General features: G+C 38.3%; 1 protein-coding gene across 1 annotated transcript in view; it reads left to right on the forward strand.

The window, feature by feature from the left end:
* The window catches only part of MPDZ (multiple PDZ domain crumbs cell polarity complex component), a 106,651-nt gene that overhangs the window by 20,967 nt on the left and 59,140 nt on the right, over positions 1-26,544 (forward strand). Inside the window, exons 6-18 of the mRNA XM_054178927.1 lie at positions 400-603; positions 3,876-3,990; positions 7,738-7,826; positions 9,419-9,614; positions 10,895-10,984; positions 12,512-12,591; positions 13,291-13,437; positions 14,072-14,239; positions 16,777-16,962; positions 18,261-18,470; positions 20,029-20,145; positions 22,577-22,735; positions 25,583-25,870. Coding sequence (XP_054034902.1) covers positions 400-603; positions 3,876-3,990; positions 7,738-7,826; positions 9,419-9,614; positions 10,895-10,984; positions 12,512-12,591; positions 13,291-13,437; positions 14,072-14,239; positions 16,777-16,962; positions 18,261-18,470; positions 20,029-20,145; positions 22,577-22,735; positions 25,583-25,870 — 2,049 coding nt within the window. The remainder of the gene's footprint in view (positions 1-399; positions 604-3,875; positions 3,991-7,737; positions 7,827-9,418; positions 9,615-10,894; positions 10,985-12,511; positions 12,592-13,290; positions 13,438-14,071; positions 14,240-16,776; positions 16,963-18,260; positions 18,471-20,028; positions 20,146-22,576; positions 22,736-25,582; positions 25,871-26,544) is intronic.

Below are 26,544 nucleotides of genomic sequence, written 5' to 3' on the forward strand. Positions count from 1 at the left end.
TACTAGTAGGTAGTAACCATAACTATATGCTTTTTTCTCCTGTGCTTGGTTAACTGCTTGAAAAAGAATGTCCTGGATATTTCTGGGGAAATTTCTAGTAGAATTAATGTCACTAGGCAACTGAGGTGTTTTGTTGGTTTTGTGTGTTTTTGTTTTGTTTGGGCTTTTTTTGGTTGTGGGTTTTGTTGGTTTTGTTGGTTTGGTGGGATTTTTTTGGGTGTGGGTTTTTTTTTTATGTTACCAGTATATTGATTCACACCCCAAAAAGTCACCTTATTTGTGAGTCTTAAAAGTGACTGCAGCTAAAAGTGACTGCAGTTGTGTAGTCTTCCTCTAATTGTATGGTATGTGGAAAAATAATGTGTTAATAGATGTTTTCTGTCATTGCTGTTCCTCCAGCATGGGAGATTGTGTAGTGGGGACCACATCCTGAAAATTGGTGATACAGACCTAACTGGAATGAGCAGTGAGCAGGTGGCACAAGTTCTTAGGCAGTGTGGAAATAGAGTGAAACTTGTAATTGCAAGAGGTCCTGTTGAGGACCTACCACCACCAGCAGTCCCTCCAGATGCACCAGTACCTATCTTCACAGCACAGAAGCAGGTGAGCAACAGTAAATATACTTAACTCATGGCAAACTTCTATTTCAAACTTCCATTTCTTTTAACTACTATTTGAATACCTCTCACTCTTATGTTCTTAAAGATAGAATTTTCTTTCCCAGTAGCAGTGTGCTCAGTCTGGGTGAATTTTAAATGTCATGAGTTCGCAGTGCAAGGAACTGTACACTGGAAGCCTTTTGGGATTAAGGCTTATGAAGTCCTGAGTATGACCTAAATAATTCTGGTTCTGGGTTGCTTGGGATTGTGTAGTAATACGTTGGAAACAAGTAAAGCCGTGTGGTTTTTCTGTTAGACAGAGCAGACCTGGCCAGCTGAGACTAGCCTAGCAGTGTGGGGGAAAGAGCCCTGGGGAGTTTGTGTAACCCTCAGGTGGGGAAAAGGGAAGTGTTGGGAGGCTTTTGGGTATGCAGTAGTGGACTCTGTATGCTTTGGGTTTCTTCTGTCACTATGCTTGTAGTTTCTGTAAAATGCTAATTGCTTTTCCATTTAAACTTTCCATCACTTCTGCAATCCATTTGTGTGAGTGTCATTCTTTTGCACCTCTCAAGGGGCAAGAGAGGATCTGCCTGGCCTCAAACTGGGACAGCCTGTTCTTTTCCTCTCCAAGAACAGTTCTTATTTCTGTATCACAGCAGCCATCCATCAGATGCTTCCTCCCTGTGCCAACCAGTACACAGATGCTGCTTTCCTGCATCACCTGGTATTGCTCATTTGCTAGACATCTTCCAAAAAAGTCAGCCAGCTGCTACCATTATTCCCCTGATGTATTGTAGTCTCTGTACCGTTACTCCTTTACAACTATGAGCCACTTAAAAATGCTGTAAACATTATTCTACCTTGTCAGCTCAAAAGCTCTGTAAAACAGGTCATTTGTATGTTTGTGGCAAAGCCTGGTTTCATGGGAGCCAGGAACAGTAGTATTTTGTCACATATAATTATGACCAGATACATTTACACGTGAATATGTGGAGTAAGTGAATGAGAGAAGGTGGTTGTGTTTAAGCCTGCAATTAGATATAGTTTATGCCTTACAAAGAATTTTTCATTTACTTTTCCTGTGGTATTTTTTCTTAATTTTATTTTATCTTCCCCTATACTTTTCAGTTGTGTTTTATTTCAGATAGGTCATTCTGGAAAACAAACAAATAAACAAAAAAAAACCCAACAAAAAACCCCCAAACACCCCAACAAAAACAACAGCAACAACAAAAAGCCCAAACAAAAAAACCAAACCAAAAAGAAAAACCAAACAAAAACCACCAATCAAAACCCAATAACCATAAAAATTTGTGCATGTTTGCCATGATTTTGCCTCTGTTAATTTCAGTACTATCTGTGCAAAACAAATATATTCATTCCATCTTTTGTAGCTGTGAGAGAAAGAAAATTAATCTTAACATGGCATCTTCTGAGCATCTAATAGGAGAGACAGACTGGTACTTAGGTGTTGCTACAGTAGAGAACTTGTCTGTATTTTGGATAAAGTGATCAATATTTAGCCTGAATATTAATTACCTGAAAATCAGCAGTCTTAAAAGGCAAGCTGAATATGATAATTTCATCTGTATATTTCTCCAGTATTTGCTTTTCAGAGGTTATATGGAGGTGTGGTGGGTTTAGAGGCAGACCCCCTCCCCACAACAACCATCCTCTGCTACCAAGAATGTGCTGGGTTGAGGCAGCCCCCTCTCTCCCCACCACGGGCAGGAATAAAACACTCAGACAAACGGATTGCAAAAGTGATGAAAGTTTAAATAGAAAGCAGTGAATGTTACAGAGAACCCAAAGCGCAGTGACAAAGGAAGATCTCAAAGCAAACCCAGAGGCATCCCATCCCCACCTGAGGGTACACCCGAGACCCTCAGGGCTCCTTCTTCCCCCTCCCTCTGCTGGGCTAGTCTCAGCTGGCCAGGCCTGAGACTGCCCATCCCCCTGTGGCCTTGGGCCTAGCCAGGCCCAAAGCCAGCAGACATCTCCCCCAGTTACCAGCTGACGGAGGAGGAAGAAAAGAGAAAGTGCTAGACTCTGCACTGGATCTTATAGTGGTGCAAAGAATTATGGTAGGAAATACACAATTTCCTGTGTCCATCCCTCTGGGCTGGACTTCTGGACACAGGAAGTGAACACACCAGGGGGGCACCCAGCTCAAACTGCAACATGAGGAATGAAGGCTGTATCTGCTGCTGCAGGATGCATGGTATTTCTTGTAATGAGGAAATGGCTCAAAGCCACCAAGTGGCAAAATTTCTTGCCACTTACCCCTCCATTTCCATCATTTTCAATACCTTGTTTGTGGTACATCTCTTCAATAAGGAGCCAGGCTATTTTTAAACAACTTTTGCCTTCTTGGAGGAAGCATTCAGTTAATGGTACTTATTAATTCATATCTGGAGTAAAGATGATGATGGAAAAGGCTTGATTTATCTATTTGTCCCTGACAGATATAGCATGGGTGAAGACTTTATTATGCTTTTAAAGCTTTTAGTGAGCTTTCCAAAATGAGTGCTTCTCATCATGTCCTGTGTAGATGCCTATCCTGAAAAAATTCTTAAGGTTATGGAAATTGGCGGAGATTTTTAGTGGTATTGCCGGTGGCCAAAATAGTCCTGTATTATCAAGAAGAGTAGTTGTAGTAGATATTGGTAGGGATTGTTATTGTTTAACTAGTTGGAAGTGTAATTTCTGATTTCTATACCGTTGTTTTGAAGTGTTTTAAAATCAAGACATGTAATTGCCTCACTGGTAATAGCTTTTACTAAGTTTTAAACTTGGCATACATATGAAAAAATAGCTGCAGTTACTGAACAGGAGTTTAAACTAATAGACTACAAAATAAATTTTTTGGTAGTTCTTTTTAGTAACACAGAAGTCTAAAACTAGTCCTAGGAAATCTCAGAATGATCGCAAGCTACATATTCTAATATATAAGCATTCATGGCTTGTGTAACTTGCCATACAAGAAGTCCATTGTTAAATTTGTACAATTTTTTCCTGTTACTGTGTTAATCAAATAATGATTTTATAGGCTAGAGGGTAATACCTGTGGGGCAGAGAGGGCATGATCTACATTGCTTTACAGTGAGGAATATTACCTATGTTTAGTTTTTCTGCTGAACACTAAATGAGAGCAGAAGAAAAGCTGGTATTTAATTTTTGCATTTATGTCTAATTTTACATGTTTATGATAGCAAAGAATGTGATGGATCTTTAAGGAATAAAAAGCTTCCTTTCTAATCATGCTTTTCCTTTTAGGCAGATGCTTCCATTGATAGCTATGAAGATGGGGAGAAGTTCAATGTTGAACTCACTAAGAACAACCAGGGATTAGGAATAACTATTGCTGGTTACATCGGAGACAAAACATCAGGTAATGATTCTTGCAGTTTACTCTACAGTCTGTTGTGTATGTTCTATAAGCATCAAAGAATTTTAGTTTTGATGTTACATCTCTTAAAAACCATCTGCCATCTATTTTTAAAGGAATCAGTTTTATTATAAAATCCCATCTCAGCATTTTAAAATCTTTATATTAGCTCTTTTTAAAGCTTGTGCTTTTATGTTTTTTCAAAACAATTCTAAAATAGATCGAGCCATTTTCATTAGAGCTAGCTGGGCTTTTTAAATGACATTTTAATTTTTTGAATGCTCTTACAAGAGAATCCACTAGTATTCTGAGTAGCTTTAGGGAGGTGTTATTTTTTAAACAATTTGTATAGTACTGCTCAACTGCACAAGATCAAGAATTCCTTAGTGTCTTCCTTAGTGTCTTCTCCATGATGAATGTTTGTTCACCTCTCACCTATTGCAGCAAATAAACAAATTGTGTACAGTTGTGTATTTTTATTTTGTAATTTTCAGTACATTTCCTGAAAAATTATCAAAAACTCTGTTTGGTCTACCTAGGGAAGATTTGGTAAATGCAGTACTGCTGGGAAGGGACAGTTGTTGAATGTGTTGTGAGACCTCTCAAAATGCAGTTGGTCTGACTTTCAGTCATGTTCGTGTTAGAAAAATGTATGGGCAGATATATCCCACAGTGTTGGCAGTTCATAGACTTTTTTTTTTGGCTTTTGGAAGCTAGTCTAAATTTAAAAAATTTCTTCAATAGGACAAGATGGTCACAGTTTGTCTAAGTCCACTCCTCAGCAGCTTCCTGTTGAATCTTCTTGTGATAGAACAGTAATAGAACTAATTCAGGTTTGTGACTTAACAACTTTGCTGTTAGAGAAACAGCAATAAAACTACTGGACAGCAAGATCACAGAATCACAGAAACATTCAGGTTGGAAAAGACCCTCAGGATCATCAAGTCCAACCGATAACCCTGCTCTACAAAGCTCACCCCTGAACCATATCCTCAAGCACCACATCCAAACAACCTTTAAACACACCCAGGGTTGGTGACTGGACACAATACTTGAGATGTGGCCTCACCAGAACTGAGTAGCAGGGAACAATTGCCTCTCTACTCCTGCTGGACACAGTGTTTCTAATACAAGCCAGGATGAGGGGAGACCTGGGCAAGCAGAGTATGTTTCCCAGTCTTGTTGATTCTATGATTCTATGATTCTCTGCATTCAACAAAGGAGGGAGATTTTCCCTAGTCCTTCTTTTGTTAATGAATTTATAGAAAGTTTCTTTATTATCCTTTATGGCTGTAGATAGGTTGGGCTCTAGCTGTGCTTTGGCGCTCCTCATTTTCTCCCTGCATAGCTTTACTCCATCTCTACAGTCCTGATGAGAGACATGTCTCCTGTTCCAAAGGCCATAGACTCTCCTTTTGTTCTTGTGGTCCAGCCAAAGGTCCCTATTCAGCCAGGCTGGACACCTTCCCTGACAACTCGTTTTTCAGCACGCAGAGACAGCCTGCTCCTGATCCTTTAAGACTTCCCTCTTGAGGTATGCCCAACCTTCCTGGACTGCTATATCCTTCAGGGTGGCCTCCCAAGGGACTTTGTCACTCAGTCTCCTGAACAGGCCAAAGTTTGCCCTATGGAAGTTCAAGGTGGCAGTTTTACTAACCCCTCTCCTTGTTTCCCCAAGGGTAGAGAACTCAGTCATCTCATGATCGCTGAGCCCTAGATGCTCCAACTTTTACTTCCCATGCAAGTTCTTCCCTTTTCACAAGAAGCAGGTCCAGAAGGGCACCTTTCCTGGTTGGCTCCCTCACCAGTTGTGTCAGGAAGTTATCCTCCACACACTCCAGAAACCTCCAGGACTGTTGTCTCTCTGCTGTATTGTATTCCCAGGAGACATCCAGGAAGTTGAAGTCTCCCACAAGAACAAGGGGAAGGGATTGTGAAACCTCTCTCAACTGCTTATGAACAATTTCACCTACCTCTTCATCCTGGGTGGGTAGTCTGCAACAGATTCCCACCGTGATGTCACTTTTGCTGGCCTTACCCCTGATTCTTACTCTAAAGAATTCAACCCTATACATAGAATACATAGAATACATAGAACAAACCAGGTTGGAAGAGACCTTCAAGATCATCGTGTCCAACCCATCAACCAATCCAACACCACCTAAACAACTAACCCATGGCACCAAGCACCCCATCAAGTCTCCTGAAAACCTCCAACGATGGCGACTCCACCACCTCCCCAGGCAGCCCATTCCAATGGGCAATCACTCTCTCTGTATAGAACTTTTTCCTAACATCCAGCCTGAACCTCCCCTGGCGCAGCCTGAGACTGTCTATCATGCCCTTCATTAATTTGCATAGTTTCATGTTTCTCTAACATAGAGGGCCACTCCACCACCTCTTTTTCTTTGCCTGTCCCTTCTGAAAAGTTGGTACCCATCAATTGCAGCACTCCAGCTGTGGGAGTCATTCCACCACGTTTCTGTGATGGGTGCTGTATCATAGTTTCCCAGTAGCATAATGGCGTGGTCTGCATCCGAATCTTCCATAAATGACAAATAGCATATTGTCATGTTATTGTATAGCACTTGCAGGATATAAAAACCCTTGGAAATTTAGTAAGAGTAGCCATTTAGTTAATCACAAAACCTGTAACAACAACAAATGAAGTAAACCCTAAAAGTTTCATTCTTCCTAAGCCTCAGTGTAGTCATTGGAGCAGAACATAGCCTTAGATCTCTTTCCTGGTAATTTTTGTTATATTGTGGCAGCGTAAAAGGTGAGTGTCACATCTGCAAAGGCACTAGGGTGTCTAAGAGCTGTTAGAACCCATTCTGTAGTGAAGTATTTCCGCTCAAATGCATTCATTTAACAGAATGGGAATGTTCATTGAGAGACAGTAGATTCTGCTAGGAGTTCTGATATCAGTATTACAGACCTGTAGCCTTCAGACCTTATTCGTTGTCAGTTCATGCTAGGATTTTTCTTACTTTTGTCTATACTCTTCAAAATGTGTATGTATGAACTCCATAGGTTTTCACTTTAATGAGTGTTTCAAATTGCAGTGTGTTTTTACTGAAATAGGTTTTCTCTTGTAAAATTCCCTTTCTGTAGGTGTTCTGAATGTACAACATCCCCTTCTCATTAAAAAATGGTAACTGTCTAAAATGGTTTTGCTTTTTGAAATTCTTCTGTGTCTTCGTTTTGTTTTGTTTTTACTGACAGCTGTAGATAAAAACTGGTTTAAATGTTAATCCTGCTTGCCTATAATTTTCTGCATTTCAGGATCCAAGTATGCGGTTTTGTAAGCAGTTATTAAGTACATTGAAAATACATAATTTACCAGGTTACTACACTCAAACTGAATTTTGTTTCCTACAGTTTTAAATCTGACCAGGAGTTAGGAGATACATTTTATTTTGTCAATGTTGGTTTCAACATTTAGATTAAAATAAGTTACACTACTTTGTCTCTTGCAAGCAAGAATTGGAAACATTGACATTGTGACATTTTGTATACAGTCTGGTCCAATGCAACCTGACATTAATTAGACTCATCCTTTAGGGAAAAAAAAAATGCAAACCTATGTTCTGCTTAAAACATATGCTTTCTTGATTCTTTCCTCATCTTAACTGGGGGATAGTGTTTTCATTCTTCTCCTCCATTTGACTGGTGGGATTAGTTGGAGATTGTTGTATTATTTGAATTGTTTTTAATAAATAATTTGATTTAATTTTTTCTCCATCCCAGAACCTTCTGGAATCTTTGTGAAAAGCATTACAAAAGGCAGTGCTGTTGAACATGATGGCAGAATCCATGTGGGAGATCAAATTATAGTTGTAAGTAAACAGTAAGAAGAGATACCTGTCTGCAAAACTTTACATCTTTAAGTTGCAAGAAATGCTCATGTAGTAGTTGATTAAAAAATTTAAGTGTTTAAATGCTGAGTCCTTTTTTGGCTAAGTATTTGATCATGTTATCTTTCTGATTGTGCTACTTCTGCTTAACTTGTATATTTTAAGAAAACCCACGTTGTTTGTGTGTATCATCAATATGAGTTTCAGAACTGCTTAGTAAAGGCAAATTATTTTTAAAAGTATCACCTTTAAGTTATAAATGCTTAATCAAATAAGAAGATATTTTCATGCGTAAAAAGTTGGTTGTGTGGTAAAAGTTAAGTCATGAATGCAAAAATTGTAGTCCTTGCATTTGTGTGAAGGCAGCAGTAAGAGCAAATTGTAGACTCTCCCCAGGTAAAATGTTCTTGCATGCTTGTTTTGTGGAAATTCATGTGGTTTTTATAATGATTTAAATGTTGATTACCAATACCTAAGGTTATTTATTCCAAAGTTTAATTCTTTTTCCCTTTACTGCATATGCATAAGGAGAAAAAAAATTTGAGTGACTTTGGAGGAAAAAAAAAGAAACAACACAAAATCAAAATATTTTAAAAATTTGATTTGCATAAGTGTGGAGGAAAAAATTAAGTAACTCCAGCTCATTTTCGGTAACTTTCTATTTAGAAGAGCACCAGAATTGGTAGAAGTTCAGAGAAGAGAACATAATGATTAAGGGCCCAGGGAGAGTCACTCTTGTTTCAGGAGGAATTAAAATAATGAAATATGTATTGTACAGATAAACTGAAACATCGGCAGGAGCAAAGGAATATCATATTGTTATGAATATTTTGGAAATAACAGATCCTGAGAGATGAGATGGAGAAAGAATGGAATAATATGGAGTTCACAGGGAGAATAAAAAGTGATAGGTACTAGGGATTATGGAATGAAATAGAGTATTTCCGAAGTCTTGAGTTTCAGACAAATCCCTCAGATAGTGAGGTAATGGGTTAGCTTCCAACAGAAGTGGCCGAAATCTTGTTCTTGAAAATACTAAAAGGGACTAGGGATAACATGTGGCTGGCTGGGACATTTTTGTATTGGCAAATGGAACTTCATAGTGTTCAGTAGTAGACTTCACCGTGTCTGAGGTTACTTGGCCTCGGAACAGCTGTGTGCTGTAGTTCTCCCTACCACAGTGGAAGGTTGTGTCTCTTTTTACCTTCCTGATCTTGACTGTGTTGATTTCTTCAGCTAATGTTTTCTTCGTGGAGGTGGAGATGGCTCAAGTGGTTGAGCAGCCAGGCTGTGCTGCATCCTATCACACATTGCAGAGCAAATCTGCCTGGCCCCACTGTGTTGGGCACCCAAAGCACTTCTTCCCGTTAGCTGCAGTACTGGTTGTTACCCAACCAGTGGAAAGGCTTAGTGTATCTAATGTCATTAAACTGTCCATGGTTTTATTACTGTCCTTCTGCTTTCTCCTCAGGCTAACAGCTGCTGAGAACTCACCATATTCTTTTGCAGTGGACGTTTATTTTATTTTTTTCTGAGTGGTGTCTTGTGGGCTGAAAAGCTGTTTAATCTTGCAGGTGGATGGAACAAATCTTCAGGGGTTTACTAACCAGCAAGCAGTTGATGTTTTGAGGCACACAGGTCAAACAGTTCGGCTCACTTTGATCAGAAGAGGGCTTAAGCAGGAAAGTGATACTCAGCCCCAGGAGGACTTCAGTGCTGTTGTTGAAAAAGACTTACTGTTCCAAACAATAGACAGCAGCGCAGCTAAAGGTAATTAAAACTGCCTTTGCATTTTTCTTCTTAGTTGCGGAGTGGAAATAAAACAGGCCAGATTTATTTTGTGTAGCTATTACTCATGGCAGAGCTGTCATACAGGAGGTTTGATTAAGCTTTTAGACACAGTGGTATTATTTACTGTATTTTCAAAGTAAGTGATGAAAGCTCTGCACTGTATTGCACTTGTGGCTGAGTTGCTTTAAGGCTTTGATCCTGTGAATCTCCAAATGGTAAGGCAGTAAACATTTTATTTGTGCTCAAGGGTGAGAGCTGCATTCAGGAGCAATAGAAGTGATGCCCACCACAATTGTCAAAAGCAGTTCTTGGTTGCTTTTGCTCTTGTATGTCAGGGTCAAAACCTAGAGGCATGAGAGGAGCAGCCCCTATCTATAAGCTACTAATAGTCTGGTTGGGTAGTAATGGTATATATGTACAAAGTTCAGAAGCCAATAACCAATATTAATTTTGTTGGTGGTGAAATGACATCAGTGAAGCTTAATGTTACACTGTTGAACTCTTCAAGTTTTTTTGCCAGACCTAGAAAGTCAGTGTGTTTGAACAAAATACCTGCACAGAGGCTGCATACATGAACAGATTTTTTTTTTTTTTGGCTACTTGTGTTACAAGTTGATGGTAGCAAAAGTATATCACAACTCACAGACAGAGTGATAATCCCCACCTCACACAACAATTTGAAAGATTAGGTAGTATGTACTCTATATGCTATCTTCTCATGTCCACCTTTAGCAAAAATTGCAGAGGAAATCCTCAGAAATTACCCTTTCTTCAGCCTAGAGGTGACCAAGACAGTTGCCATCCAGCAACATACCTACCAGAACTCTGTAGAATGAGAGGCTTTGTACAAGTGAAAGATCTGTCAGATATGCATTCTCCCAAGTCTGTAGCATTTCACTTTTTCAGTGTCAGCTTCCTGATCTGTGCAGAGGAAAGAAAAGACAAAAAAAGAGACAGTACAAGACTGCAAAAAAATGTTACATGTTTTCCAGTAGCTTTTCCTTGAATCATAGAAATGCAGTTACTCGTGGTTAGTTCATAGAAAAATTCACTGGAGAAGGCAGAGCAGGCAGATGAAATGGAAGATAAAATGTCTTTAAAATATGGCATTTCTTCTGGGCTTCATGTGCCAGCTTGTGTTTGCCAAATGGATCCTGTGAAGTCCAGTCAAAGAAACTGTCAGTGCCCTAAGGCATACCTGTGAGCTTGGTGAATAGTTTAACACATAAAATAGCTGAAAAGGTTTCTTCTTTTGCCAGGTAACAATGAAAAAGAACAGGTATACCCATCATTGCCGTGCAGTGCCAGTGTGGTAAATACTGGAGAGAACATGAAACAACAGGAAACAGGTTCTCAACATCTAATATTTTATTCTATGAAAATACACTTGGGTGTGCTTACACAAGGATCAGATGTTTGTGTTCTTTTCTATCTCATTTGCTATCCAGCTGAGTACATCTAGAAAGTAATTGTATGTGTAAGCATGTACTACTGAGTGTTGCATGATTGTTGAGTACCGTATGTGTCTGGGTATAGTTGTGTCAAAGATGCCACATAAAGAAAACTGCTTGTACTACATGCTCAGCCCTCTTTTTAGTCTGTTTCTGTGTTTCTACTCTTTTCAGTCTAGCTGTGTATTAAACATTTCCATCCTCGTTCCCCAACATGCCTTATCTTCCCAACTGCTTGCAGCAGTCCAGCTGCAGTTCCAGATAAACTTCCTTTTCACAAATTCTTCAGCTTGCATTAATTTTAATGTGTTCTCTGATAATCTTTGAAATTCAGTTAGTTCTGGTGCACTGATATGCTCTGACTTTTCCTGTACTGAATGTCAGTGAGAGTCAAGAACTTAAACTTGTAACAAAGTTTCTAGTCTTTGCCTGTGACAAATACTCAGATCTGAAGAGCTTGATACATACTGTAGTACACCACAGACCCATGGACCTTTAATACGGTGTTCTTAAATATCCTGTGTTTGCTGGCTGTTGAATCTAAATACAGCTTTTTTTTTTTTTTTGCCTTAAACATGTTGAACAAGAAGAAAATGAGCAGGAGAAAAGAGTTTCTCTGTCTTTTTCAGCTTACAAAGTTAAGAGTTGCTGCAGTTTACTGCCTAGCCTATCATGGTTATTTTCCACAGCATCATTACTTTCCTCCTCTCCTTCCTTTCCAATGTCATTACTGATACTAGAATTAGAATTGTTTCTCATCATATTTGTGCACATTAAGTGAATCTAACACTCCCTTCCCCACCACCAAAAAGGAAAAAAAAAATAGGAGGGGGAAGAAGCAGAGGAAATTGGACTTGTATTTTCTCACTACTACATAGGGCCTACAGTTTCCAAAAAGTCTTTTACAGTTGTGCTCATAATTGTAAAAACAGAAAACCTCCAGATTATGTTTGAAATCTGCCCTTGGATGCTGTAAAATATGGTCTGTCTGAAAGAATCAGGATGCACTGTCAGTTACATAAGTATTTAGGCCCTCCTCCTCAGTCAGTCTGATCTGGTTTAACAAATACCTGGGTCATACATGTTAATTTTATTTCTTTTGCTCAGTGCTCCTTGTCTTGCTTAAGTTACATTTAGTTCACTCAACATTGAGACTAATTGTGTCCTTTCATCCCAGCCATGCTAAACTTTTTGACTGAACTTTGTGTCTTTCAAAATATGCCGTTAGTTTTGTAGTGTGGGATCTAATACTGTTTTGCAAGTTTTTCCTCTGGTGAGATAAAGCATGCAAAATTTTCAGTCATATTTAGGAGAGCTCCAGCATTGTGGATGATGTAGTCTTGCATGGTCCACATACTTTATCTGTTGTAGGAGTAGACAGAATGTTTTATTTTCTGTCACAGTAATCTCAGACATAACTTTTAGATTTCCAGATAACTGCTACAGAAGAGGCAGCTGCAAAGGCAAAATGGCAGAGAATTATGGGTTCCAATTATGAAATAGTGGTAGGTGAACTTTGATTACTATTATTAAATGTCTTTTCATCTGTCCACCTAATATGTTTGTATTGTATTTGCTACTTTGTTTATAAAAACTACATATATGTTCCTTAATCTGTGGATACTGCTTATTTTGACTGTAGTTTTGAATTACATACACATTTTTCTGTGTTGGTTTTAGTAAAATAGTCACAGTCACACTGATTTCCTAGCTTTAAAAGAAAAAAATATAATTTGTTAAGGTACTTTCGTTAGCTAGAACTTCAGGTTATTGGTTGAAACTGCCCACCCATACTGAATATTGAATGAATTGTTTGATGTAATTATCTAAATAATACATAGTACATTTACTACAGATACATATGAAGAATCAGTATCTGAGTTTGGGACTTAACTTCAGTATCATAAGTCAGAGCTAGAGTCCCTGCAAAAGTATGTATTGTTAAATGTATTTTTGTCATATTGTCCTATTGGGCATTTGAACCTGAAGTAGTATGTGATCAGTTTCAATTTTTACCTGGATGTCAAGTTTTTTTACCTGGCAGGTTTCTTTTTCACCGACTGTTCATTTTTTACCTGTGTTACACATCACATCATTTCTAGTTTTGCACTTCTGCAGTATTAACCTCATTGTAAATGGAAGTGGAAATTAACAGATATGGCTGTAAATATGTCAAAAGTAACTATTTCTTAATCTCATTTTAGGTGGCTGTAGTTAACAAATTCAGTGAAAGCAGTGGGTTAGGGATAAGCCTTGAAGCTACAGTGGGACATCATTTCATCAGATCTATCTTACCAGAGGGGCCAGTTGGACGAAGTGGCAAGCTATTCAGTGGAGATGAGCTGCTGGAAGTAAGTTAAAAATGCTACTTTATCTTAGTTTGTATTCAGAAAGATTCATGAGCAGTGACTTGCTTCTCATAGGTTTTGACTTCAGGAGTGCAGCGTATCTATGTGTATACCAGTTGTAATCAGAAGTGCTTGAGCAGTCACTTTGTATGCACTTAGACATATTTATGCAGATGCTTAGATTAATTTCTCAGCTGATAGCTGATTTTTCAGATACAGGTCAAGGTCCGCAAAAATAGTACCTAGCAAAAGCATTAAGATTTAATAAGAATATCCCTACACAGTGAAGAGACTGAAGACCTGTTTACTTTTATATTTTTCTTAGAATTAAAATGTCCATTCGATTGATATGAATATAATAAATACAAATGGACAGTGTGAGGTTTTCTAGAATGGTGTCATGCAATATATAGGACTATCCACTCAGTCCAAAACATACCTTAGTGCTGATTCTGAGCACCAAATTGAGTAGAAATTATGGGTTGACCGTGAACATTAAAGTGTTGTGGTTGGTTTGTTTGTATTTTCCATTTTCTAAAAAAAAGGTGGTGAGTTTCTGTTTTTTGAATCAATTTTTGTTCATTGCACTTTTAAATGCTGTGTATTACTAAACATTGCATCTTCTTCGTTTACGGAGGTGAATGATACCTCTTTGCTTGGAGAAAACCACAAGGATGTCGTCAATATCTTGAAAGAACTGCCTATTAAGGTGACAATGGTGTGCTGTCGTCCAGTAGCTCCCCCCATCACTCAGCCGGAAGTATTGGAGAGTATAAGTCTATCTGAGATTCAGCTCACAGAAAAGGTATGTTGTCTTAAAAAAAATCTCTGAGAAAAATGTCTATTTCCTTAAAAAATCCAACAAAAAAACCCAACAATTAAAGTTGTTGTGCAAGATTGGAAGTATGTTTTAACATATTAGGACTTTGAATTAATAAAATGAAAATGGCAAATTATGCTCATCATCTGTACTTTAGGTCACCAGTATGTCAATCCTATCTACCCAAGGTAAGGCTGTGAGCTGTGGTGGTATGGCAAACTGAACTGGATTTTCTTTAGAATCTGAATATATTTGCTGATTCTGTGATTCTGTGAGAAAGTTCTTCACTGAGAGAGTCATTAGCCATTGGAATGGGCTGCCCAGGGAGGTGGTGGAGTCACCATCCCTGGAGGTGTTCAAGAGGGAATTGGATGTGGCACTTGGTGCCATGGTTTAGTCATGAGGTCTGTGGTGACGGGTTGGACTTGATGATCTTTGAGGTCTCTTCCACCCTTGGTGATTCTGTGACGCTGTGATTTTGAAGTTTTCTTTCTGGATTTGTATTGTGCAGAATTCTTCATGTATTCACTAGCAGAGATACTTCAGTCACTTGGTAGTGCAAAGCTCTAGGCACTAAATATGTAGGAGTGTCCTGCAGTATAACATGGATGAGAATGGCCTATCCCTCAAAGGGAAAAAGATTCGAGGAAGGGAATTGGCAGGTCTCATTGATAGGGCTTTAAACTAGATTTGAAGGGTGAAGGGGCTGAAACCAGTCCCCCCTGCTAGGAGTATGGGGGTGATAAGCTGGAGCCTGGGGCTAAACCAGCAGCCCAGCTGAAGTGCATGTACACTAATGCACGAAGTATGGGCAACAAACAAGGAGCTTGAAGCCTTGTTACAGCAGAAAAGTTACGATGTAGTTGCCATCACAAAGACGTTCTTAGAGTGTATGGAGCATAGCTTCTTATCACAGCTGCTGTGTGAGCCTACCAGGGGTAAGGCTCTGCTTGACCTCCTGTTCACAAATAGGGAAGGGCTGGTGGGTGATGTGGTGGTTGGAGGATGTCTAGAGTCCAGCAACCATGAAATAATTAATTTTTCAGTACACAGTCAGTCTAAGAGGGGCAAAAAGGAAAACTTCACTCTGGACTTCAGGAGGGTAGACTTCAGGTTACTCAAGGAACTAAATCAGAAGGTTCCTTGGGAAACAGTACTTAAAAACAAAGGGGTCCAGGAGGGCTGGACCTACTTCAAGAAAGAACTCTTGAAGACACAGGAACAGGCTGTGCCAGTGTGCCGGAAGATGAGCCACTGGGGCAGATGGAATGGGCTGCCAGGGGAGGTGGTGGAGTCACCATCATTAGAGGTGTTTAGGAGGAGACTTTATAGGGTGCATGGTTGCATGGTTTAGTTGATTAGGCGGTGTTGGATGATAGGTTGGATGAAATGATCTTGAAGGTCTCTTCCAACCTGGTCTGGTCTATTCTATTTCTATTCTATTCTATTCTATTCTATTCTATTCTATTCTATTCTATTCTATTCTATTCTATTCTATTCTATTCTATTCTATTCTATTCTATTCTATTCTAAAAAGGGATGCATTTTTAATCCTGAGGTTTTGGCAAGGCACCAAATTCAGCTTATATGTGCTAAGCTTTTCTATGAAACTAGGAAACTGAAGAAGATATTTGCATGCAAGAATATGTGTGTGTTTTCTTCTTGTAACTGCTCTGAATCCTGTCAGTGCTACTATGTTTAGATCAAGGCATGTTATTAGATGTACTGTTTAACAGTTATTTCCTGTGCATTTGGATACATGTACTATGGAAATTTTCTGAAGTTTCTTAGTTTGACAGAAATTCCATTTAGAAATACATTTTCTGGTGAGCACTTTCATATACTTCCAACATAGCTATTTTGTTACAATAATGTGTGAATTCTGTCCTAAGTTTATCAGACACACTTACAAAGAGAGTGTTAAGATACACGTGTAATGGGTTGGGACGAATCCCCTCCCCACCATGTGCAGAAATAACAACTCGAACAAACAGATTGCAAAAGTGATGGAAAGTTTAAATAGAGAACAGTGAATGTGTACAAAAAAGAAACATAGTGACAAGAAAGAGACCAAAATAGACCCAGAAAGACCCCAACCCCACCTGAGGGTGCACCCAAAACCCCCAGGGCTCCTCCTTCCCCCTCCTACTGCTAGGCTAGTCTCAGCTGGCCAGATCTGAGACTGCCCATCCCCCTGTGGCCTTGGGCCTAATCAGGTCCATGGCCAGGAGATCTCTCCCCCACTTACCGGGTCTCGGAGAGGAAAGGAAAGAGGAAGTGCCAGACCCTGCCACAAAATTTATAATGGTGCAAGGGATTATGGTAGAAATACATAATTTCCTGTGCCCACCCACTGGGCTGGACTTCTGGACACAGGAAACACCCCTGTAGCAGAGGGCACCCGGCCCAAACTCTGACAACATGTTACTTAGTTTTTATCTTTTACTTTGTGAACAGAGTTTTGTGTCTGCAGTTTGAAATACAATTGCATTGTATTGGTGAACATTCACTCTTTCTTGCAGGCTCACATAGAACTTGGATTCATTGGCTCCTCAGAAACAGAGGAAACAGCTTTGGAAATAGCTGAAGAGCGTCAGAGTATGGAAGAGGTTCAAAGTTCATCTTTGGCGATGTGGGAAACAGAAGTACAGCACATTGAACTAGAGAAAGGGAGTGTGGGACTTGGATTTAGCATATTAGACTACCAGGTAAGTGCCACACTTTTTTTTTTAAATAAAGGACAAAATACTTTGTATTATGTGGATCTTACAATATGAGATCCATATATATAAATACATTTTTTAAGGGTTAATGGAAACCAAGCAACATAGTAAAGCTAAAGGAATGTCACTATTAGTAGGTATGCCACTTATTCCTCTTTCTGTATCAAGGCTTCAATACATTACTTACTTCTCTTTCTGTGTCAAGACTGGTCTGGAAAAACAGATGGTCTGCTATATACTGAGGTCTTCAGAAAGCTCATCTTTGAGTGCCCTGGTGGTAGTGAATGATGTCATCAGAATATTGGGCATTTAGCCATGCATTTTGCACCTCCAGTGAGGTACTTAGGGTAAGATCCAATAAAGGACTTAAGTGCTTAAAGCAGGATTTACTAAAATCCAGAACTCCAATTCTGAAATCCCTTTTTTTAGCTGCTGTCTGTCCAGGATGTGCCTAAATGCCTCTGTTCATTTAGTGTTTGACTTCAGAATTCTTGGTATCTTAAAAAGTATCTCTTAATGTGTGCCAGTGAACAGCTCCGTGCCTGTCTCCTGCCTGGTTTTGGTAAGGATCCCAGAAAAAATGTTCCTGCTGTTCCTGGTTATCACAGTGGACAGTTTTTTTTTTGACTTCAAACAATTTCTCCTCAGGTCAGTATAGGCTTTTGGTCACCTGTGGTACTGCAGGACGCAGTCTTGTCCCAGGTCACTGCTGAATCTTGTTCGTAATAGTGTATGCGTTTTCATCTGGCAGCTACTTCCAGGTGCCAATTATGGCCATGAAGCACTGCTTAGAATTAACCTGTGCCTCAGTAGTGATTTCACAGAATCACAGAAATATTCAGGTTGGAAAAGATCCTCAGAATCACCAAGTCCAACCGATAACCCTGCTCTACAAGATTCACCCCTAAACCATATCCCCAAGCACGAAACAACCCTAAAAAGCATCCAGGGTTGGTGACTCAACCACCTCACTGGGCAGCCCATTCCAATGTCTGTCCACTCTACCCCTGAAATTTTTTTTACTAATATCCATTTCCATTTGCACACTGCTAAAGGTGACATTAGTGTATTCTAATAATCTGAAGGATAAGGACACTTAAACTATAGAGGTGATTTTTTTCATAAAAACTGATCTACTGTCATCTAAAGTGGCTGGGTTAACATAGTGAGAACTATTTCCAACAATGTCCTTGGGTTATTAAAAGCTCATACATAAAAATTAGCCTCTCAAGACTTAAAAGAGTAAAGAAAATGAAGTGTTTTTCTTCCTTTTATTTTTCTAGGATCCTGTTGATCCAGCAAACACTGTAATTGTGATTCGCTCATTAGTTCCTGGGGGTGTGGCTGAGCAAGATGGCAGACTTCTTCCTGGAGATCGGCTTATGTTTGTCAATGACATTAACTTGGAAAATGGCAGCCTTGAAGAAGCAGTACAAGCACTGAAGGGAGCCCCAACAGGAACAGTTAAGATAGGAGTTGCGAAACCACTGCCTGTAAGGATTTGGGAATTTGATGAGTGCTTTTCATGTCATTTTGGTCCATGATGATTCTGACTTTGGCATGTAGCTTTTGTGCTTTGGGGTACAGCTAGGTGGCTCAAAACATCCAGAAACTGCCTTTAACAGATTCCTGTATGTCCTTGCATGTAGGAGCAGCTAGTGTGGGTGTATGACTGCTGTACTGATCACAGGATCTAGCACACCTGTCTGGCCCTTGAGAAAACATTGAAGTGCCTTGCAATGAGCAGAGTGTTTCAGGGTAGCAAGTTGCTAGGCATAATTTCATACATTCAGGACTCTCTGAATATGTGCCATGGGGACATAAAATCAGTTTTATTTGTGTTGACTGGAATTTGCCTTTTCCTGTGCTTTGCAAGGTATAGGACTTAAGCAGTCTTTGTATGTGGACTGTGTACTCCCTGTTTAAACAGTGGTGAGTAGTCTTCAGTTCATATGCCTCGAACTGGTTATTTTAGTGTAGCCATAAATAATTTCAGCCTTGATTTTAGGAGGTAGTCTGTAAGGATTAGAAGGATGAGACTGAAGGATATGTAGGGTGACCAAGACAGTGTTTATGAGTAAGATGCTAGTGGACTTGTCCCCCTGTTGTGCTGAATTGCAATCAGGAGGGTGACATTGGTTCATAGTCCAACGATCCCTTTCACTGTATTTGTAAGCACAAATACAGTCTTTGGAGATAATTTTTTTATTTTCATGGAATGATAATTTTCTAATCCTTGCAGATGCAGATATCAAATTTTCATTCTTAGCAGATCTTTCAGAAAGGGAGAGAAAAGAGAGAAAATTCTATGAAAACCACTGACGTTTATGTTACTAAAAGCTTTGATACTTCTTTAACTTGCTTTGTTTAATTTTTTGTGGTGAAGACACACTGAAATGTTCTTGCAGATCAACATTTTTATACTTAAGATGTCACTGTAAAGGAGAAAGTATATGAGGATTTAGTTTATCTTCCTGGCATTTGCACTTTAATATGTTATATATTATGCTTGCCAGCTAAACATTGCAAATGATCACTGGGGTCTTTGCAGTATTGGATGAATACCCCTGCTATAAAATTATGCTGGAAAAAGCTTCTGCTTTAGAGTCAGAATTGTATTTTGTCCTCTTAAGTGTCCATTACACCAGCAGATAAAATCTTAAAACCTGGCCTATGAATACAGTCTTTCTGCCTGCTAACAAGATTACTATGTGGCTAGCAACAGTGTAAAGGCCTCTGGTATTAGGCTCTTCCCATTGTGAGAGCTCTGATGGTAGTTTACTACATGCTTAGCAAGAGCAGGAATTGAAAATGAGTTTTAGACAAAACTGTAGCATATCTGCGTAGACTTTTTCATTATTTAAATGAGATGTGAAGCTGAATCAATTCAGGTAAAAAAAAAATAAATCTATTATACCTGTCTGCACTGTGATTGAAATGAAATCTTCACTGCATTTGGAATTAATTTTCCTCTAAACCCATACACGTAATGCACTTGCACACTCTGTGTCCTGGCCACTCACCCAATTCAGAGCTCCGTTCTTTCTGCAGCTTTCACCAGAGGAGGGCTATGTCTCTGCTAAGGAAGATTGCTTTTTCTACACTGCCCAGTCACTTGAGGAGGAGGGGCCAGCTGATATAGCCCTCTTCCATGCTGAGCTGGCTCTGGTTAGTGCCTCATCTTAACAAAGATTTAAGTGTTCTCATTTTGTAATGAAAAGGGTTGCTTTGTTAGTGTTTATGATTATTTTAGTGTTTACTGTCATTATCATTCACTAAAATTGGGCCAGATCCCAGCATGGTGGAAATTGTCATGTGGAGGTTTTGGCTGTTTGCATGAGCTGTGAATCTGGTCTGTGATACATTAGCTGCTTAAAAAAAAAAAAAAAATTGCTGAAATTTTCAAAAGTGCATGGCTACCCACTCCTTACATGCACTGACTATCTCGTTGAAAATCTCACTTCATGTAGAGAGATGTTCATGAACTTACTTTGAAAAGGAATCTTTTCACCCATACATGACATCTGTAGCTTGAAAAGTTTCTTAAACCATCTTTTTGCATGTAAGCCCGCCTTACAAGGAATGCTGTCTGTCTTCGAAAGCTGCTAATGCTTCCTTATAGTAGTATTCTTTAGACCTCACCATCAATCAGTGATTATGAGATTTGCAAGGTCAAAAAGTATTCATTCACTTGCACAAATACACTTTACTCGAGCATTTCAGTGCCTTACACAGTCCAGAAGTTGCCAGTAAAACAAAGATTAAAAAGACAAAATAAATAGACTGTACAAATAAAACAAAAAAATCCAGGTTATTAATATATTTGGACTGTGTTTTCTCAAGGGTTTTGTGCTCATCAGGGTCTGATTTTAGGCCCTCGTTTTCTGGTGACATGAGTAGGGAAGCATTTTCTACTAAACCCCAGAACTTAATTCACTAGGGAAAAAACCTACAAACTAAAAAACCCCAAAAACAAATAAGAATCCCCTTCACACCCACCTCCCAAACTCCCAAACAAACAAAAACTTGAAATGAATCCTTTCAATACAGGAATCTCTGGATTACTGATTCCTGTGCATTCACTGTTTTTCCATGTATGCAAATGACAACCTGGTTTTAATAACTTACATTTAAACAAAACTGCCTGCATTTTTTTCTGCAGTTTGTTACCTTGATACAGTAGTAGGATAATAGTCTTTATATGCCTTATTCTGTTTGTTGAGAAGTGTATAGGATCCAGAAATTTGACTTCTATCTGTGATTAATACAAAAAACATCAAAATTGTGAAAGAGGAATGAAAATACATGGCAGGTAATAATGTGATTAAATTGTCAATACTGTCAATAATCAAAAGTACAAAATAGGAAATTGAATGTACAGACACCCAGCTGAAGATGTGTTTGCAGAGTGCACTCGTGAGATACTGTTCTTCACAGCTAAATCTACGCTCAGGTTTTACAGGCCTGTCCCATTTTTTTCACAATCCATTCTTCGGGTGTAGTTTCAGTAGCACTAGTCTGCATTTTCCTGAGGATGGGCTGAGAGTAAGTTACACCAAAGCAGTTTGTATTAGCTTTTAAGTTGAGACCAAGAAAAAAACTAAAATCAATTATTTGCGCCCCTAAATGGAATCAATATGTTGAATTAACAATAGATTGGTATTGCTGTTGTAAATCCAACAGAATGAAATCATGATATGATTAACCACAGAGCCAGGAAAACAAGAATTAGGTCCCATCTCTACAGATGGGTGCACTTGTTTGATTCATACAGTTTATGATACGGTTATGGCTCTGAGCTCACTGTGATCATTTTTATTATCATAGACTGTTTTGTTGAGCTCTGGCAGGGGAGATGAAATTATAATTAGAATGTAGCATGTCTTTTAGTACTTAATTTTATTGTAGTATTTGAAAGTATATGTGTCTTGGAAAAAATGATACTACATTTAAGTAAAGAAAAAAAGACAAAAAATACTGCCCATGTGTGTTCCATGACTGGAATTCTTTTAAAAATTAGAATTCTCACGTAAGACAGGAGAATGGTCCATACGAATCTTCTTGTGACATGTTACAATTTTTTTGAAATAATAAAAAAATCTTAGCAGATTTTTTTTCCCCCATAAATGCACTGGAAAGCATTGCTATTTCCAGAGGGTTTTTTTTCCTTGCTTTTTAAAACAACCTATGAAGCTGGGTGAAGGGAACATTACTAACAGCTGGCACTAAATGAAACTCACTATTTTTTTCCATGCTAATTCTTGTATAAGGAAAAAAAAAGCCTTAAAGAATTCAAATTGCTGACAATGGGGAGTACAGCAGAATTCACCCTCATACTTTTTGTTAACAGGCAGGAATTTGCCACAGCCTTGCAACTCATTCCATTTTAGGCTCACTTCAGTTCAGGTATTCTTTGTAACTGGAAGCAGAAATTTTTGCTGTTGCACAAATTTAACTTCAGTGTAAAACATGAATGAGGAAAAACTGAACCCGAAAGAAGGAAAGCGACAGTCAGTATGTGGCAGCTGAGGTGCATGTGTTTGCAGCTTATGTAGTGTGAAGGTAACAGCCTGGCTGATTGAATTGCTTTTGTTGTTAGGTGGACTCCAGCGAGGCAGATCTAGCGGATGAGTCCACCTTTGAATCACAGTATTCTCTAGAGGGTGACGTCTTCCAGGCTTCAATGATAGCTCTACATGACAGTGCTTGTAGCGATGAGCTGAACTACGGCTATTCTCTTCCATTGTCAACTCCTAAGGTAAAAAGGAGGATTGTTTTATTGATGAGAAACTTTGACTGCGAGTGTGAAAAGGTTGCTTTATTAGATATGAATCATTTATGTCATCCTGGTTCAAACTGTGCTATTTGTTACCACATTAAAGTGCAGTTTTGTTTGAGATTGTATTGGTGTCTTTAAGATATTTGTATTGAAGAGAGAAGGAGCTAGGAAGCTTGGATTTGTGTTTTGTATAGCCAGATAAAGTGTGGTGAGATGTTTGTAGTGTTAAAGATGTGGTGCACAGTCTGCTACAAAAACTTGTTATTACCTCAGACCGTAATAAAGAATGGTAATAGGAAATTACTGCATTATTTGACAGTATTTTAGGTATGAAAAGCAAGTAAATTTTTATTCTAAATTTTGCTTTTATGCTTTGTAGTTAGTGTGTTTGCTAGTTCACTTGCTATGTTCTTGAATTAAATCTTCATAATGACACTGTAATTAAAAGTAAATCTGTGTATAATAAACCTGATTGCTAGTGATTTCTGTTTAAACTTAGAAAATAAGTTCTTTAATAGTATCACAAAGATCAGTATCTTTTTTATGGTTGGTCACATACCCATAATGACTTGCTTGTTTCTCTCCATCATTTTTCATGCTCTTTTTTTTGTTCTTGGCAATCTATAGATTTATTATGCTAATCCTGCTTTCCAAGGCACTTTTTGTAGCAGTCATCCTTGAAAGCAACATTGTAAGGATTTCTTCCAATGTTACCAGTCTGTAGTCTTGAGTACCTGCTGTTCTTTCCTCTACACCTGAGCAACAGTAACTCACATTATTCCTTCTGGAATGTATTCAGCCCATATGAGGATCTGGTTAGAAAGCTAAATTCATCTTCTAATGGTTTTCCTAATGCACAGAAGAGCACATATCTGTTTTGCTAGTGAGACAGATTGCATTATTTAACTCTGTAATTGTTATTTAAACGGATTATGCATTTTGCATACTGAGAAGCATTTTATGAGATAGAGGCTGGATGTCCACTATATGTCACGTTAAGGCTGTAGAAAATTTTAATTTATTTTCAGCATGGACTTAAAAATGGTTCATACCTAAAAAAAATACCTAAATGGTTCTGACCATATTCCCCTGTGTGCACAAGAATGAATTGAGTGTTTTCATCAAGTACCATTTTAAACTCTGTAGCTGTGAGTGACTTCACAAAGTAAACATAGCAGGAGAATGTGTCTTTTAAAAGTGACTTTTTAAGCAATTTAAATGCATTAAATAGGAAAGAAAAAAGCCATTTAATGCTACAAGAAATGCAGGGGTATTTCAGTGGTTTCAGACTGAAGGCAGTTGCATGGTTCTAAATGCCTTTGGTGTCGCTTTTAAAATAAGTGATAAAAAAAAGGTGAAGTAATGCAAGTCCTCTAATGAGTCCATATGCTGCTGTATAGTTAAAAAGTCCTGAAATCTTCTTTGTCTTCAAAAATTACAGCATTGGCTCTTCTTTAAGTGAAACAAAAGTAAAACCAGGCATATGCTGCAATTCTAGTAGGTATATATGGCATATGAAATAAATGTTGGAGTACAATCTGGGTCTTGTTTTCACTGATTTGAAAATCAATACAGAACAGACTTAAACTTAGGTCTCCTATCTGTCTTTGAAACCTTATGAGATAATTTAAATATAGTCATGATGTTCTGTTCTCCAAAAGGTAGGAAATTACTTCATTGATTACATCATGCAGATTAGTTGTATTTAGGCTTTGCTCAGTTATCTTCTCAGATGTTACTTAAACCACCGGTTTAAATTCCGGTCAGCCTTTTTTGATGATTGTCTGGGGACAAAGCAAATGTATATGCACTTACTTGAAAGATAAGGGCCTTGATCCAAAATCTGGCAAAATATCAAAAATGTTTAAGAAATACACGTTCCTTACATTTTGGGAAAGGAATAGAAAAATTAATAAAACCAGTGGATAACAGCTAAGACAGGGGTAGACATTCTTGTGAATATGTTTGCTGCATTTCAGAAAAAAATTGCTACTATTGATACAGAGCCTCTGTGTCCCCTTTTGAGTCCTTGATTAGTCTTTCTAATACACACATGTTTTTAAAATTGCTTTTTTTGAAAGCTGAGCTGGAGAGTATTTGAAAACTATTGAAATCCATTAAAATACTTGAAATTTGAAACCTGGAAATCTTAAAAGTCTAAATAAATTTTGTGTAGAGAATCCTAGCACTGCAGCCATAATTAATACACTTGCAATGAGTACTAGCTGCTAAGCTTTGGTAACTGCATCACTGTATCTTATTGCTGTCACACTTCAGAACCTCCATGTTTATTTTTTGCTGATATTTGACTGAGTCTGCATTTTCTCCATTTTTGTTTGAAAGGGATGCCTTAATGTTTCTATTCAGTTAGATGGATATTTTGATCATGTGTTTATTGTTTCAGCTGCTTGAAATTGTTTGTGTGCCAACTGTTCTGAAAGTAAAGACCTTAGTCTTGCAAAGTTCTTCCACCTGAAGAAGTTGAGTGCTTTAATTTTAATAACTTGTTGGCATTATGTATAGTTTGAGAATGTGTGAATAGACACTATCTTGCTGAATTATTGGAGAGCTACTGATGAGTACCAGATTAGAATTTGGCCTTCAGCAGTAACCTAGCTTCATTGATTTCTGATCTTCTGATTACTAAAATGCCTGTGGGTTTCTACTGAAGACAATAATATTATAACAAATAGGTTTAAATTCTGTGATACAAGTATCTGTTTTTTATCTTAAAAATTATACTATAATCTTAAAAATTGTACCATATACTGTCTTTTAAATTATACTACTAAAGAATGATTATTCATTGTTTCTTGTGTTTAACAGTCTGTTGGAGAGGAATGTTCAAATGCCACAGCTGATTTCCATGTATCTAACAAGGATCTGTACAAGATGGATCTGAATCAGAGATTCAGAGAGCAAAAGTCTGTAGTGGGCAATAACCTGGAAGCTGCAACTGGTTTTACTAAAAAGGATCTTCTGCCTCTGGATGCTTTGGAGGTCAACCAAAATGCAAGTGAAAACACAGCAGTATGGTCTAGATCTCAGACAACTGCAGAAATTGCACCAAATACAAGCCTTCCTACTACCATACAGCTCAATTCCACTGAAAAAGTATATATTTTATTATTATTTTTAAATAACAATAATAATAATCTATGGAAAGGCCATAGTCCACCATAGAATCTTCTACATAAATTGTTGCTGTCAAAACATTTGACTTAAGATCTACCCAAAACAGGAGACCATTTATGGCATTAAGATAGTCATCTCCCAGAGACTGGTGATATTGGGGTATATAAAAGCATACTCATACCTCACAGCAGAAGACACTGCTGGACCAGAGTGTACTTGCTGAGCATGTCAGGAGAGTTGTCTTAGCTCCTCTTAGCCTCTGCAGAGGTATGGGCACAAAGAAGAGGTTCACATTGGGAAAAATATCCTAGGAATCCAAGGGGAAGTGGTATCAATGTCTTGCGTCCTGGTGTTTATGCAAAGCCTGCATAGCTCAGTTCACAAAATAACTTGTGACACCACAGTGTGCAAATATGACAGTCACTGTGATGTGTTTCTTTTTTATTCCAATGAGTATTTTTATCAAGAAATTTGTTGAAGAACTGAAATTTGTTAGATCTGCTACTTTTACACTGGCAGTTGGTCAGATATCTTTAGTGAGTGAGTATAAGAGCCCTTGATTTAATCCCATTAACTTTTAAGAATGTAACAGATGGCCCTAAATTTTATTAAAACCATACTTTATGGTAGAAAACCATAAAGAAACCTCATGT

This window comes from Dryobates pubescens, chromosome Z, assembly GCF_014839835.1.
Source record: "Dryobates pubescens isolate bDryPub1 chromosome Z, bDryPub1.pri, whole genome shotgun sequence".
NCBI classification, from domain to species: Eukaryota; Metazoa; Chordata; class Aves; order Piciformes; family Picidae; genus Dryobates; species Dryobates pubescens.